The sequence below is a fragment of the Centroberyx affinis genome, unplaced genomic scaffold, assembly GCF_046629955.1.
Source record: "Centroberyx affinis isolate AG114_WGS23_722 - 3 ecotype Tasmania unplaced genomic scaffold, CSIRO-AGI_Caff_v1 ptg000097l_1, whole genome shotgun sequence".
Classification (NCBI taxonomy): domain Eukaryota; kingdom Metazoa; phylum Chordata; class Actinopteri; order Beryciformes; family Berycidae; genus Centroberyx; species Centroberyx affinis.
The window spans coordinates 122,427-135,342 of record NW_027278800.1 but is presented as its reverse complement, the minus strand read 5'-3'; the positions used below and the strand labels follow the sequence as shown (position 1 = coordinate 135,342).

The 12,916-nt window shown below is 43.5% G+C and overlaps 1 protein-coding gene across 1 annotated transcript in view; it reads right to left on the bottom strand.

Annotated features, from left to right (window-relative positions):
• Positions 1–211: 211 nt before the first annotated feature.
• tyw1 (tRNA-yW synthesizing protein 1 homolog (S. cerevisiae)) overlaps positions 212–12,916 on the bottom strand; it is a 74,093-nt gene continuing 61,388 nt past the window's right edge. The window contains exons 15-16 of the mRNA XM_071522502.1: positions 9,542–9,709; positions 212–2,001 (exon numbers count right to left, since the gene is read on the bottom strand). Of these exons, the coding sequence (XP_071378603.1) occupies positions 1,780–2,001; positions 9,542–9,709 (390 nt within the window). The 3' untranslated portion in view covers positions 212–1,779. The remainder of the gene's footprint in view (positions 2,002–9,541; positions 9,710–12,916) is intronic.

Here is a 12,916-nt window from a genome sequence, read left to right as displayed (position 1 = left end):
TCTCAGGCTTATCAGAGTCGTAAAATGTCAACCACCCACTCTGTTGCCAGTAAAAAAGGAGAAAAAGAAAATAACACAGCAGTCGGAGGCGGAGATGACAATACGGTGTCTGCCAGAATTATGACACGCGTCTTTTCATGCACCTGTTGGTGTGTAGATTTGTATATGAAATTCACAAAAGGACAACAGCAAAGTTTTTCCAAATTTACAAATTTATTACAATGATTTATCCACATACCTGCAGTCCTACAATATTCCCCTGATCGGGAGGCACTGCAGCATCATGGAGAAAACATGACAGTTGGGAAAAACAAAACAAAAACACAAACAAATCTTTCTTTCACAAAGTTTCAAGTAACATCTGGATTTGAAATGAAATAATGAATCAGTAACGTCTTTGTACTGGCATACCGGACTAGAGGAGGGCTAGTGTGCATAGTGGAGGATTACTTTCTCACTTGAACAGTCAGTGTGTCAGTGTTGGCGTACAAGTGGCATACTGGAGTTATGAGATAGGGAATTGGCCTGGAAAGTATTATCCAGCAAATGCCAGTATGCTTTGTTGTTTTGTACAACTTTGGATGGGAACGGATGGGATTACATCAATTAGTCAGACGTGGAGCCACAGTATCCATGTTCTTCTTCCATAGTGCCACCAATGTCCTGGATAGAGGCCGAATGCAAACCATAGTGCACACATTTGCGTATCAATGTATATATCAAAATGGAAATCTCAATCGCGCTGTACATTCGCACTGTACATTTACCCCCATCTATTTTTTTTAGCTAGCAGTGCTACACATGTAGGAAGTGCTAGCTGCATGTATGTGGGAAGCACCGGCTGTGGCTACTGCTGTTTCTATGCGACTGCTGAAAACCCGTCTGAAGGGCGGGACGCTTTTGCTGAAAGCTGCAATATTTTCTTGCCTAACCCGGCACTCGCAGCACTAAAAACAATTGGGAATGTGCAACAGTGCGACCTTTCCTCTGAAAACGGAAAAAGAAAAAGAAGCCAGTGCGGCCAAAGCCAGAGGCCTTAATGCTATTCTCTCTCCAGTCAAGAAAATATAACCGCTGTCCTAATGAGTAGGAGGAAGAGCAGAGGTTCCTGGGAAAGATCTGTAGCTCCCAGGGACGACACTAAGGGGAAAGAAAGGAAGCTACTGGAACATGCTGATCATGCCCCGCGCTGCATGCTGCGCTAGAAACTGGATTGTAAAAGTGTCAGGGAAGAGAAAGGTGATGGGAGCCACTTCCAGGCTTCGACTTAAACAGTGCAATCCCTCCTCAGCGCTGCCAGCTGGCTATAAAAATCGAAGCCATTGACATTTATAATCGCGACCGTATAGGAGGAGGGGGAAATACCGAAGATCTATGTACATAAAAGAAGCAAAAGGAACAGTTAGAGTAAAGGTGAAGGGGAATGGCAAAGAAGCAGCGCGGAGGAATCGATTCTGGCAGTCGGGGCTGATCTCGGGGGGGGGGGGGGGGGTCAAGCCGATGAAATGTAAAGACACACAGCGGAGAGAAAGGAAAGCAGGGAGACAGAAAGTTCAGAGGGGAATGCCCTGAGAGACGGGGCAGGTATCAGCTCTAAAGAAACTGTCCAGCAAACGGTAAAAAATAAAGCTTCCGTGAAACTCAATGCGGATGGGAATAAAACCCTCCAAACCCTGCTTTCCTCTTTATTTCTCCCTCTGGAGCTGTTAAGTACTCACTCTGTTCATCCTACCTCTCTCTCTCTCTCTCTCTCTCTCTCTCTTTCCCTCTTTCTATCTATCAGCATCCGGAGATGTCTTTGGTCTTGTTGCGGCGTTGGAAGCGCGTGTCGGCGGGGTCGAAGCCCTGCTCGCGGGCCCCGAACAGAGCCCAGCTGGGAGTCTTGGCTACGTAGTCGAGGGCCGAGAAGCTCCGCTGGCCGCCGCTCCCCTCGTGGGCCTGGACCAGCTCCTGGAAACGCTCGTAGTCGATCCACGTCCACCACTCCCCCTCCACCTTGAACTGCACACATACACACACACACACGCATACACACACACACAGGGGAGACCGAGAGAAACAAGGTGGCAGATGAGCTAGCAGCAGTCATCTAGGCAGTGATCACAGAGCTATATCAGGGTATCTGCAGGACTCACAAAGCTAAATTTAACATTTTTCACACTACCTGGAATTACGTTGAAGACCAATTTAACAACCAAAAATAAACACAAATTTGTCAAAACTAGCCTATTTCTGAATGAACATATCTAATGAAAATTCTGAAACTAGTACAAAAAAAAAAGGACTCTAGGAATTTAATCATTTACGGACATGATGCAGAGTTCTGTTTATTAATGCAGATGCAATTAAAACAAAGCATTGTGTCACATTTTGTATTAATACCGTTCTGCATTAACCTAAAGAGTCATCTGTAAGGCAGCAGGAAGAGCAAGTACTGTAATACAAGAGACTATAAAACTCACATCCTTTAGTGAAACTACACAATTCATGGTATTTATTTTGTTTGCCTTACTTTCCAAGTCTGCTTCGACTAGATGTCACTGAATGTAAAGAATCACTTAATACCCCAATACCAATACTATGAAATTAAACTTAAAAACAAACTGGTCATTACATAGTGAAAAATAAGACCTCTAAAACCGCAATGAAGACATTTTTATACGTTTTTAAGGCCTTAAACGCACAGTATGTAATTTCTGCCGCTATGGGGTCTCTCAATCAAAACAATAACAAAAGACGCAGTTTGATGACGTCGTGAAGTAGCGTGGGATCATGGGAGTTTTTTTTTTACGGGGACAGCTTCAGTGACAGAACGCGCAGCAAACGGGAATGAATAATCATGATCCGTCACGAGTGAGCGATAAAAACAATAGAATGAAAAAAACAACAGAGCGGCTAGAGCGGCTAGCTAGCTAGTTGGCCAACTTCCTTCCTCACTCTCTGACGAATCATCTGGTGTTTCCCGTGTTTCCCCGGAAGTTAGGGGGTAAAGGGGATATGACGCCATGACAGGAAGTTAGGGGGTAAAGGGGATATGACGCCATGACAGGAAGTTAGGGGGTAAAGGGGATATGACGCCATGACAGGAAGTTAGGGGGTAAAGGGGATATGACGCCATGACAGGAAGTTAGGGGGTAAAGGGGATATGACGCCATAACAGGAAGTTAGGGGGTAAAGGGGATGTGATGCCACTGACAGGCGACCAAATGAAACGCACCGTTACCTTGAATAAAACTACGTATTTCTCTCGGTTTGAACATTGCTGGAAACATTTGGGGTAATGTAAGTACACAACTCAAAAAAATATACATAGGTCTAGTCGTTTTTAGATATTTTAACGCGGAAATGTTACATATTATACCTTTAAAGTGATGTTGAACTTGTGTAGCTTCCTGGCCGTGATATAACCCCAAAATCACTGATTCTGTGTTATCTGTTGCTCCGGGGCTCCGTGAGAGACGACTGGAGAATCCTTGTTTTTTTTCTCTCTCCATTCACTGCCATTGTATGGTGAAACCGAAATTCTTCTGACCACATTTTGGCTTTACACTTGTTCAAACGGACAGGTTTAATAAACATGAAGAAAGCGATTCACTTAACCACACATGAGCAACAGTACTATTTTTTTAATGTATTGTCAGAATCTGCTTTGTTCATGTTTGTTTATGTGCTAGAAGAGTGATTTTCAGACCTGTTTCACAGTGAAAGGAGAGAGAAAAAAAACACAATTCTCCAGTTGTCTCTCACAGACCGGAGCAACAGATAACAGAGAATCAACAATTTTCGGGTTATATCATGGCCAAGTAGCTACACAACCCAAGGTACTACCAGGACCAGCACATACACTTTATATCAAATTCTAGATACAGAGAGAAAGAGAGAGGGGGGGGAAAACAGAGAGAGAGAGAGAGAGAGAGAGAGAGAGAGACCAACTAACAGGCAGACATTTACCTCCCATTATCCCTTCTTCCTTACTTTAAAGACGGAGTGATAACCTGGTGGAAATACAGCTATTACCCCGAAAAAAGCGCCTCGCTCCACATTTGCCATTTGCTGTTAGTTTAGCCCTTTCTTTAACCGTCTGGGGAATCACTCCTCCACCTCCCCTCCTCTCCTCACATCTCTCCTTTTATCAATCACTGCTCCTTACTCCTTCTCCCAACTCCCCATCCATCTCACTAAGGAGAGAATGAGACGGAGGCACACGGACAGAAAGAGAGTGGAGAGCTGAAATGTGTGTGTGTGTGTATGTGTGTGTGTGTGTGTTTGTGGGACAGAGAGGGAGAAGAAGCCACAAGCCTCTCATGTCATTACTCCCCTCTAATCTTGCTTGTTTTCCCAACCCAGCACAGAAGGTGAGAAGGAGTTTGACCCTACTTTCCCAGCATGCAACAGTACTCTCCAGCTGTTTTGATTGGCTGTCAGACAGATGGCACAAGGCAACACACAGTGCTATGCTCCCTTGTTCTCTAAAGGTGGGAGAGAGAAAGAAAGATGGAGAGGGGGAAGGGAGAGGTCTAGTGGTTTGAACCAACAAAAGCAGGTTTCCTCTGAAGTTAAGTTCAGGCGGTGTGTTGTGAAGTTTGGCCTTTAAAATGGTCCATGATGCCTTTCTGAGTTCACTGCTGGGCATTGCTGGGAGGTTTTTGATAAGCTCTAACTGGATGCAGAATGGCACTAAGTTATCACCGGGGACGAAGGTTAAGCTTTTAGCTTTCAACGCTTAGCATTTCAAAACTGTTTCAGGTTCACAGCTCCTTTCGCCTTCCCCCATGTGTGCACTGGGGCTCTCGGTTAAACTTCTTAAGACTTCTCCAGCTGCTGCCACTACTTCTCCAACTGGAAAAAAAAATCAACAGCTAGCGTTACATTGCTCACTTCCTTAGTCCTGAGAGTGTCTCAAAAGCAAAAATGACAGAAAATACAGTCTGGAAGAACTAACATTTATTTGTCCAATTAAAGACTTTTGGAGACGATGGCCCACTGAGGGAGAAACGGCATTTAGGCATTTGAGCGTTAGCCATTAGATGCCTTGTGCCCATCTCAACCATTAGAGAAAAGCTACCCGTTGCAATGCTAATGAGGCCTGAGAGAGAAAAAAAGTGAAAGCAGCGCCTATTGGGAGTTAATGTTTCTGGTAATGAGGAGGGATGCTATTTGTTCAGCCGGCATCGCAGCAAACAATTTCAGTCTCCAAGCAACAAAGCGAAAAACTGTGCTGTCTGGAAAGAGTACAAGACTGCCTGTTGTTTTTACTAACAGCTTCTTTGCTAAGGATCACTGAGGACACTAAGGACAGCTTCTTCGCTAAGAACGACAGGAGGTGCCTTGATGTATGCCGCATGCCTGTGCACTCTACTGTACTTTCTCTCACACACACACACACACACACACACTCACAGAGAAGAAAAGATCACCGTGCATTTCATCTCCTCTCATCTCAGTCTCAAAACACACACACACACACACACACACACACCTAGTCCACAGATAGCAGTGATTTGAGGGCTTTTAAGAAGATCTTTCTCTGGGAGGTGGTGTCCTAAGCGTGCTGTTTTCATTACACTGTCATCTGAGAGAAACGGGGCTAGAGGTGGATGGAAAAGGACGGGGAACGAGAAAAAAAGATTGGGGTGAAGAGGAAGGGAGGGAGAGGAGGAACAGGGGAGATGAAAGACAGAAAAGGGTGAGAGAGAGAAAGCAGAACGAGGGTGAGAGAGAGAGAGAGAGAGAGAGAGAGAGAGAGAGAGATACGGAGGGAGAAATGCCCATCAATAGGGAGATCCCAGGGGGAGAGCGAGAGCTAATGATGATGATGTGTCAGTGCGGCGAGGATCTATCACTGCTCGCCGCTATGAGTGATCTCACTCGCTCTCTCACACGCTCGCACAGCTCTGATGTCTTTTAAAAGGACCACATCAAACAGTGATATCGTCCAGCTGGAATTGGAAGATCTGAGGACTAGCGGAGTAAGCACGCAACACACACACACACACACACACACACACACAATGAGAATGAAGTGCCTTCCTGCGATCTACTTTAAAACATCACTCTTATGTAACATTTTTAGTTAACATAAAAACCTTGAGGACTTAACAATGACTCTCCTCCTGCTGTGGGACCCTGGCTGGCTAAGCTGTTCAGGATGCTGCACACACTCCACAGGAAAACAGCACACAACTTTAAAATGCCTCCAGTTTCCAAACCCTGCTGGATTATTGATGACCGCCTCATGGTGCACATGCGTCTGTAAACATTCACATAGAAAGCAAGCAGGGATGCATTCACACTTGAAATGCACATACCCACTTTTTCAGTCTGGTAATTTAAAAAAAAAGAAAGCATGAGCGTGTGTACTTGTGTGTCACACTATGTACAAACTGACACACACACTACCAGTCAAAAGTTTGGACACACCTGAATGTTTTTCCATTATCTTAAAGCCGATCTAAAGGCTTATGCTTAAATGCTTGAAATTTGTTTCTTAGACAAATATAAATAGTGAAGTTGATGCCTATGTGTGAATTTCTTTCCAAAGCCTTTGTCTTTCCATCAAGGCAAAGGGAGGCTTCTTTAAAGAATCTAAAATAAAAGATAGTTTTGATTTGTTTAACACTTTTTTGGTCACTGCATGATTCCGTTATTTCATAGTTTTGATGTCTTTACTATTATTCTAAAATGTGAAAAATAGTAAAAATAAAGAAAAATGTGGTGTGTCCAAACTGGTAGTGTACAAGTGAATTTATACTTGACAACTTGATAAGTGCATGTGTGTATGCATATAAATGTGTGTACAGAGAGACACACACTGGGAAACAAGCATAATTAGAGGTGCGTGTGTGTTTGAAATTGAAGCTCCTCAGCTAAGGCTTGGCCCGCCTTAAAATACCTTTATAGATGCTTAAAAAGCTTAAAAGGACTTGCTGAGTGCAAAACCCTGTTCATTCTTCTAACGGTCGCTAAGCCGGAGCTATTAGTTAACAGGCAGCTAGATCCTGCTCTAGGGCATCGAGCGCTAATACTGCAACCTGCGTGTCTGAGAGCGAGAAATGGAATAAGATGGAGAGAGTGTGTGAGTGTGTGGTGTGTGTGAGTGTGTGAGTGTGTGTGGATAAAGCAATACTGACAGCGGTAGGCGAGGAGGTGTAAATTAATGAAGGTGTCTGAAGCAGTGGCACAAATAGCCACTGTTATAGACCAAGGAATTTGCGTTGGTGAGAGAATAATAAAGAGATGGAAAAAAGAGAAGACAGGGGGAGGGGGGGGGGGGGAATGGAAAGAGGAAGGTGGAAATCAATGCAGTGAAATATTGATTGTGGCCTTGCTAGCTGGCTAACGTGTGAGAAATGGAGAGGAATAAAGCCAACAACTGGCTTTTTAACACCTTTTTTTGTCTCAGGGATGTGTGGGAGTGTGTGTGTGTTTGTGTATGTGTACCTTGTGTTTTTGACTTTATTTTGCAGTCAAAATGTCCCTGTAAGAATAGAAACACCTGGAAGAGTGTGAATGTGGGTGGGTGTATTCGAGTGCGACCTGCAGACCTCCGTAGCACCCACTGGTGAGGCGGCTCTGCCTGTAGGACAAGGCTAAGAAGAGGGATGGACCAGCAGGTGATGATGAAGATTATCATCATCATCATCATCCTCACTATCAGCATCACAGGGAAGGCTGGGCAAGTATCTGTGTGTCTGCACATGTGCGCTTTTCAGTGCATTGAGCATTTTCAGTGTGCAGTAGAAAACTTTCATTGTGGAATGGATAATTATCCCTGATTTTACCAGCAACTGAGAAAAGTGCTGATGTACTCAGGGCCGCCACAACATATCGGTGTCAGTTAGCGGCATGTCATTGTAGCATCAACAGCACTGAGGTAAACAGAGTTAATACTCAAATAATTATGTAACTAGACACATCACAACAAAGCTCCAGCAAATAAAAGCGGAGGAGGATTAGGAGCACGAGTTTGGCCACAATCATAAAAACTGTGATAACACACATCCTTCCAGCTCTTACACAGCATTTGCGTGTTTGGGTGTGTGTGTGTGTGTGTGTGTCTGGATTGGATTTCTACTCTGTCAGAGAGAGCCGAGACGGCAATTAATCATCATTCATTAATTATTGATGGACATTTGGCTTGGCGTAGCCCACCGATGACTGATACTTGCTGGGGCGGGTGAAGGGGCGGCTGAGCCGCTGCCAGAATAAACCGCACTCATCCTTGTGTAGTTTGGCCTCATGAAAGTAATGCAGACAGGATAATTAATAATAAAAGAAGGAGAAATCAAAACAACAACTAAAAGCCAGGAGCTTGCAGTCATGTTTCTTTGCTGTCTGGAAAAGCTACTCTGAAAGGAACTGGAGATAAAGGGTGTGTGTGTGTGTGTGTGTGTGTGTGTGTGTGTGTGTGTGTGCGCGTGTGTGCGCATGTGTGTCAGAGAGGAATTGATGCAGAATTGCAATTGATGCAAGGAAGCCAAGGTACACAGAATTCATTATTATGTTGGAGGGGATGCTTATGCAGTATGCATTGTCTGGGTAGCCCAGATACCCATTCATGCAGGAACATGCACACACACACACACACACACACACACACACACACACACACACACACCATTAGATGAGTCTTTAAGATGGTGAAAGACAGAGTTTCTGAATATCTGAATATGCAAGTAGACATTCTGTAAAGTTACAGTTTTGTAAGGAAGGTGTCAGCACTGAGTCTCCTGGGGGCAGAAACTAAAGCATTAATGCAGAAACACTGCATGGATGATAAACACAACAGTGGCTCAAGCAAACAAGACAGACAAAAAGTCCCCATGTCACATGGAGTTTTTTTTTTTTACAGTGCGCTACAGACCAGATCAGACCAAATGACGGTGAATGAATGAGTGAATATCAGTCTTAAGACTGTAAAGTGATGAATACTAATACGCTGGGAATGCTAATATGTGTATTGAAGAACAGCAGTATCCAGTTAGCTGTACCCAGTATAAATATCCATCAGCCTGTTGCACCTGCTGAACCTGTGTTCAATCGTAAATTAATAATTTATAGTTTGTCTCCTATACTCACTACACAGGCATAAATGTATAACTATAACTATATAATTTACAGGCAACATCAGTACTGTTAATGCAGTTAGCCCTAATGCAATTTCCCTATCATTAACAGAGTGGAAAAACATTATTTATTTTATAAGATAGCTAAACTTGTAGTTTGGTTCTTCATCTGTTGAGTGTCTAATTTCATACTGCTGATGTAAACCGGGCTGGACAAGTTTTCTCATCTATCAAATCACTGCACATGTCAAGGGCTATTATATGGAAGTCTTGACATCTAGTAGGGTGTAGATGTAAGTTTTTAGTTGTAACTTATGTCTGCGCTGGAACTATTTCAGTTGGTGCAGCTGATACAATCTTTGTATTGCGTAAACTCAGATTTAGTGAGACTTTACCTTCAAACCAGCAGACGTTAAAACTTAAATTTACCTGGTGCGGCATGTAAGTGAGATCCACTGAAGCCAGAGGTTTTTTACCTTGGTGTGAGCGATGAGCAGACAGTTGGAGTGCTCGTGTTCGCAGGCGATCTCATACTGAGGCAGCATGTCGGCCAGCTGCTGGACGAAGGCGACCACTTCCTGGTGCCAGGGGACGTTGGCCATGGTCAGGCTGCTGGCGGAGCTTTCCCCGCAGTACGTCACTCCCTGGGCAGACAGGGAAAACCATCAGAGCCAAGGAAAAGAAAGGGCTTTAAACTGGTGTATTATTCTCTGTATTAACCCACGGAAAACTCTGTAAGTACACTACCAGTCCAAAGTTTGGGCAGTGACCAAAACAGTGTTAAACAAATCAAAACTATCGTATATTTTAGTATCTTTAAAGTAGCCGCCCTTTGCCTTGATGGAAAGGCAAAGACTTAGGAAAGAAATTCATACATAGGCATCAACTTCACTATTTATATTTGTCTGAGAAACTCATTTCAAGCGTTTAAGCAGAAGCCTTTAGAACAAAATCGCTTTAAGAGACTGAAAAGCATAGTACATTCACTCAGGTGTGTCCAAACTTTTGAGTGGTAGTGTGTGTAATGAAAAACTCCCTACTACATTATATAGTAAGAACGGTGCAATAACACAATGTAAGCAGAAAGTGTACAGATGTAATTTCCAAGCTCTGTGTGTCTTTCTCTGTCTCCACACACACACACACACACACACACACACACACCATTTGCATTAAAAACTAAGGATCCAGTTTAAGACCTCAAATACTTTCAAGTGTACCGATGCACAGGCTCAATTTATAATCTCCCCACCCGGTATCAAACATGCAGCCTGGACACAATCTGATCATGGGTTTGATTAAAAGGTTTGGGAGAACACAGCACTGTTATGACAGGACATCAATCAAAGCTCAGCATCCTGTTCTGCGAATGGAGGTTTTGGATAGGCTGTCCACCGTACGCTTTACTCGTGAGTAGATTGCTGGTTCAAGTGCCGGACCTGCAGGTAAAATCTGGCCAGAGAAAAGAGAATGAGAAATTCTCTCCTCCCTAACCTGCAACTACAACTAGCTTGAGCATCTGCAGTGTTTCCCACAGGTCGTCAGTTTACTTCAGCAGCTTGAGGGTTTATTGACATTTCATTTAGCGAGCCCAGCAACTCATATTTTTTCAGGTACTAAAGTCTCTCAATCCAGAATAAGATAATGGAATTGCAACTTTAGCTGACTATTAAACTTCCATCTGATTATTGAGGCTACAGTATGTTTCAAACTGTCTCTCCATTCAGTTTGTGTCGGCACAGACACACACCGCGACTTGGAGGAACACAGATGTGCTGCATCATAGGTGCAATGAATTATGGCCATTGTAGTTCACTAACTTTCTTGGTTTAGCAGCATTAAATCTTGATTGTTTAGAAACTACATCATACAGCTTCATGCATCACGGCACCCGAAATGAATCCAAAACAAAAATTTACTGTTAATTTACCTGGGTGGGCCGCCCCAAATATTAACACTATATGGAAAACACTGACCTGAGCAAAGCACTTAACTCTCAGTGGAGCTGCTCAGTGGCCAGCAGCAGAAGACTGTGGTTGTATTGGGCAGCTCCCAGTGTGGATGAGTGTAACAGTAAGAGTGTAACTGTATGAGTGTGAAGCAAGGCTTTGAGCTTGCATGCTCAGCAAACCTTCCCCAGGTAAACAGAGGTTAAAAATTATATTCTTCATGCAGATTACAACGCAAAGGAATCCTGACAAATGAACCTGGAATAAATAAGATGTATGGATAAAACAGTGACCAGTATAGAGCTGAGTATAAGACTAGTACTGGTAACACTGAAGGTAACAATGTGACTGAAATACAATGACTATCCTAAACCTCTCAGTGGAAGGAGCCTGCCAGATTTGTATAAGGAGCAGCATAAAGAATAAGAATCAGAACAGAAGTTATGACTCAGTTGTCACTTGGTCTTGTCAGTTTTCTGTCAACACCAATAGCTTTTCCTGTGAAAAAATGAATGAAAGTAATGAAATAAATGGGCTGGCTTCATTTTTCAAAAATCATATTGGCAGTCTGGAGCGTGTGATTGACAAAAACGCTTCACGCAGAGCAACAATCGGCAACCATCACCAGCAATCTCCGGATTTCACACATCATTTCCCATTCAGCGAGAGAGAGAAATGGAGTAGGAAGTGAAGAACCATCCGGCCACAAAATCAATCAAAACAGCAGGCTGGACGTTGAGACTTTTCTGATCAATAGCTGCGGATCTGTGTTGTGGTAATGAGCGATGAAAAGGCAGAGGTAATGAGAGGAGAACAGCAGCTCCCCATGGCAGAGACAAACCACCGGGCTGCTGGGACGACAGCAGAGGGTCAGCAAGGGTGTGTGTGTGTGTGCGTGTGTGTGTGTGTGTGTGGGGGCGTGTGTGTGTGTGTGTGTGTGTGTGTGTGTGTGTGTGTGTGTGTTTGAAGCCCAGATTTCACAGAGTGGAGGAATGCTGCAGCAGTCTCCGGACCAGACACCCTCTGATGCAAATCTAATACCAGGAATCAGCTTGGTTGTTATTTTTTTTTAACCTGGACTATAATATATAGCTGTTATCATATTTAGGATTTCATGTTTCAATGGCTCAAATAATCAAATGGTTCAAATTGATCCGTAGTGCACCGCCATCTTAGACCAAGCCAGTTAAAGATTGACCTTTGTGTTAATAAATCACTTCTGACTGGCAGAGCTCTTGAATTGCACACCCAAAATGTCACCGATGTGGCAGGAGCGGCTGTGAGAACACAGTTGCAACATCCTCAATTTTAAAAACCAAAAAACCAAAAAACCAAGAAAAGCAAGGCTACATGTATCTTTGCATTAGTCAGTAGTTAAGTGCATTAACACAGAAGCAGATTCTCATAGTCTCCTCAGGCCCAAGGGAAGGAGAAACAAGACAGAGAGGAGGAGAGCAGAGCGACGCAGAGGGAGAGGAGATCAGGGGAGTAATTAAGATTTCTGGAGTGTTTAGGACAAAATTAATCAAATGTGGGCCGAGGACACACTCTTTACAACAAGTGAGAACTAGCTTAATGCTAGCTTTAAGCTCGCCAAACTGGTTTCATCAGCCACCTGTGCAGTATGGCCGAGGCAATTTGTTTACTGTAACACACTGAAGCGCGCCAATATAAATGGCTCTCTTAAAAATAGGAAGATGCAGATAATACTACAGAGAGGGTAACCAACACAGCTAGTGTCTGTGTGTAACACTATAAAAAATACCCATACTTACCAATTTGGCTGCTGTACGTGCACAAACACAAGGCTCAGAACAGATAAGAGGTGATGTTGAAAAGCTAAAAAAATATGTGAATCACTATGAAACCAATGTTTCTTTATAGCAGTGAAATCGGGGCCCG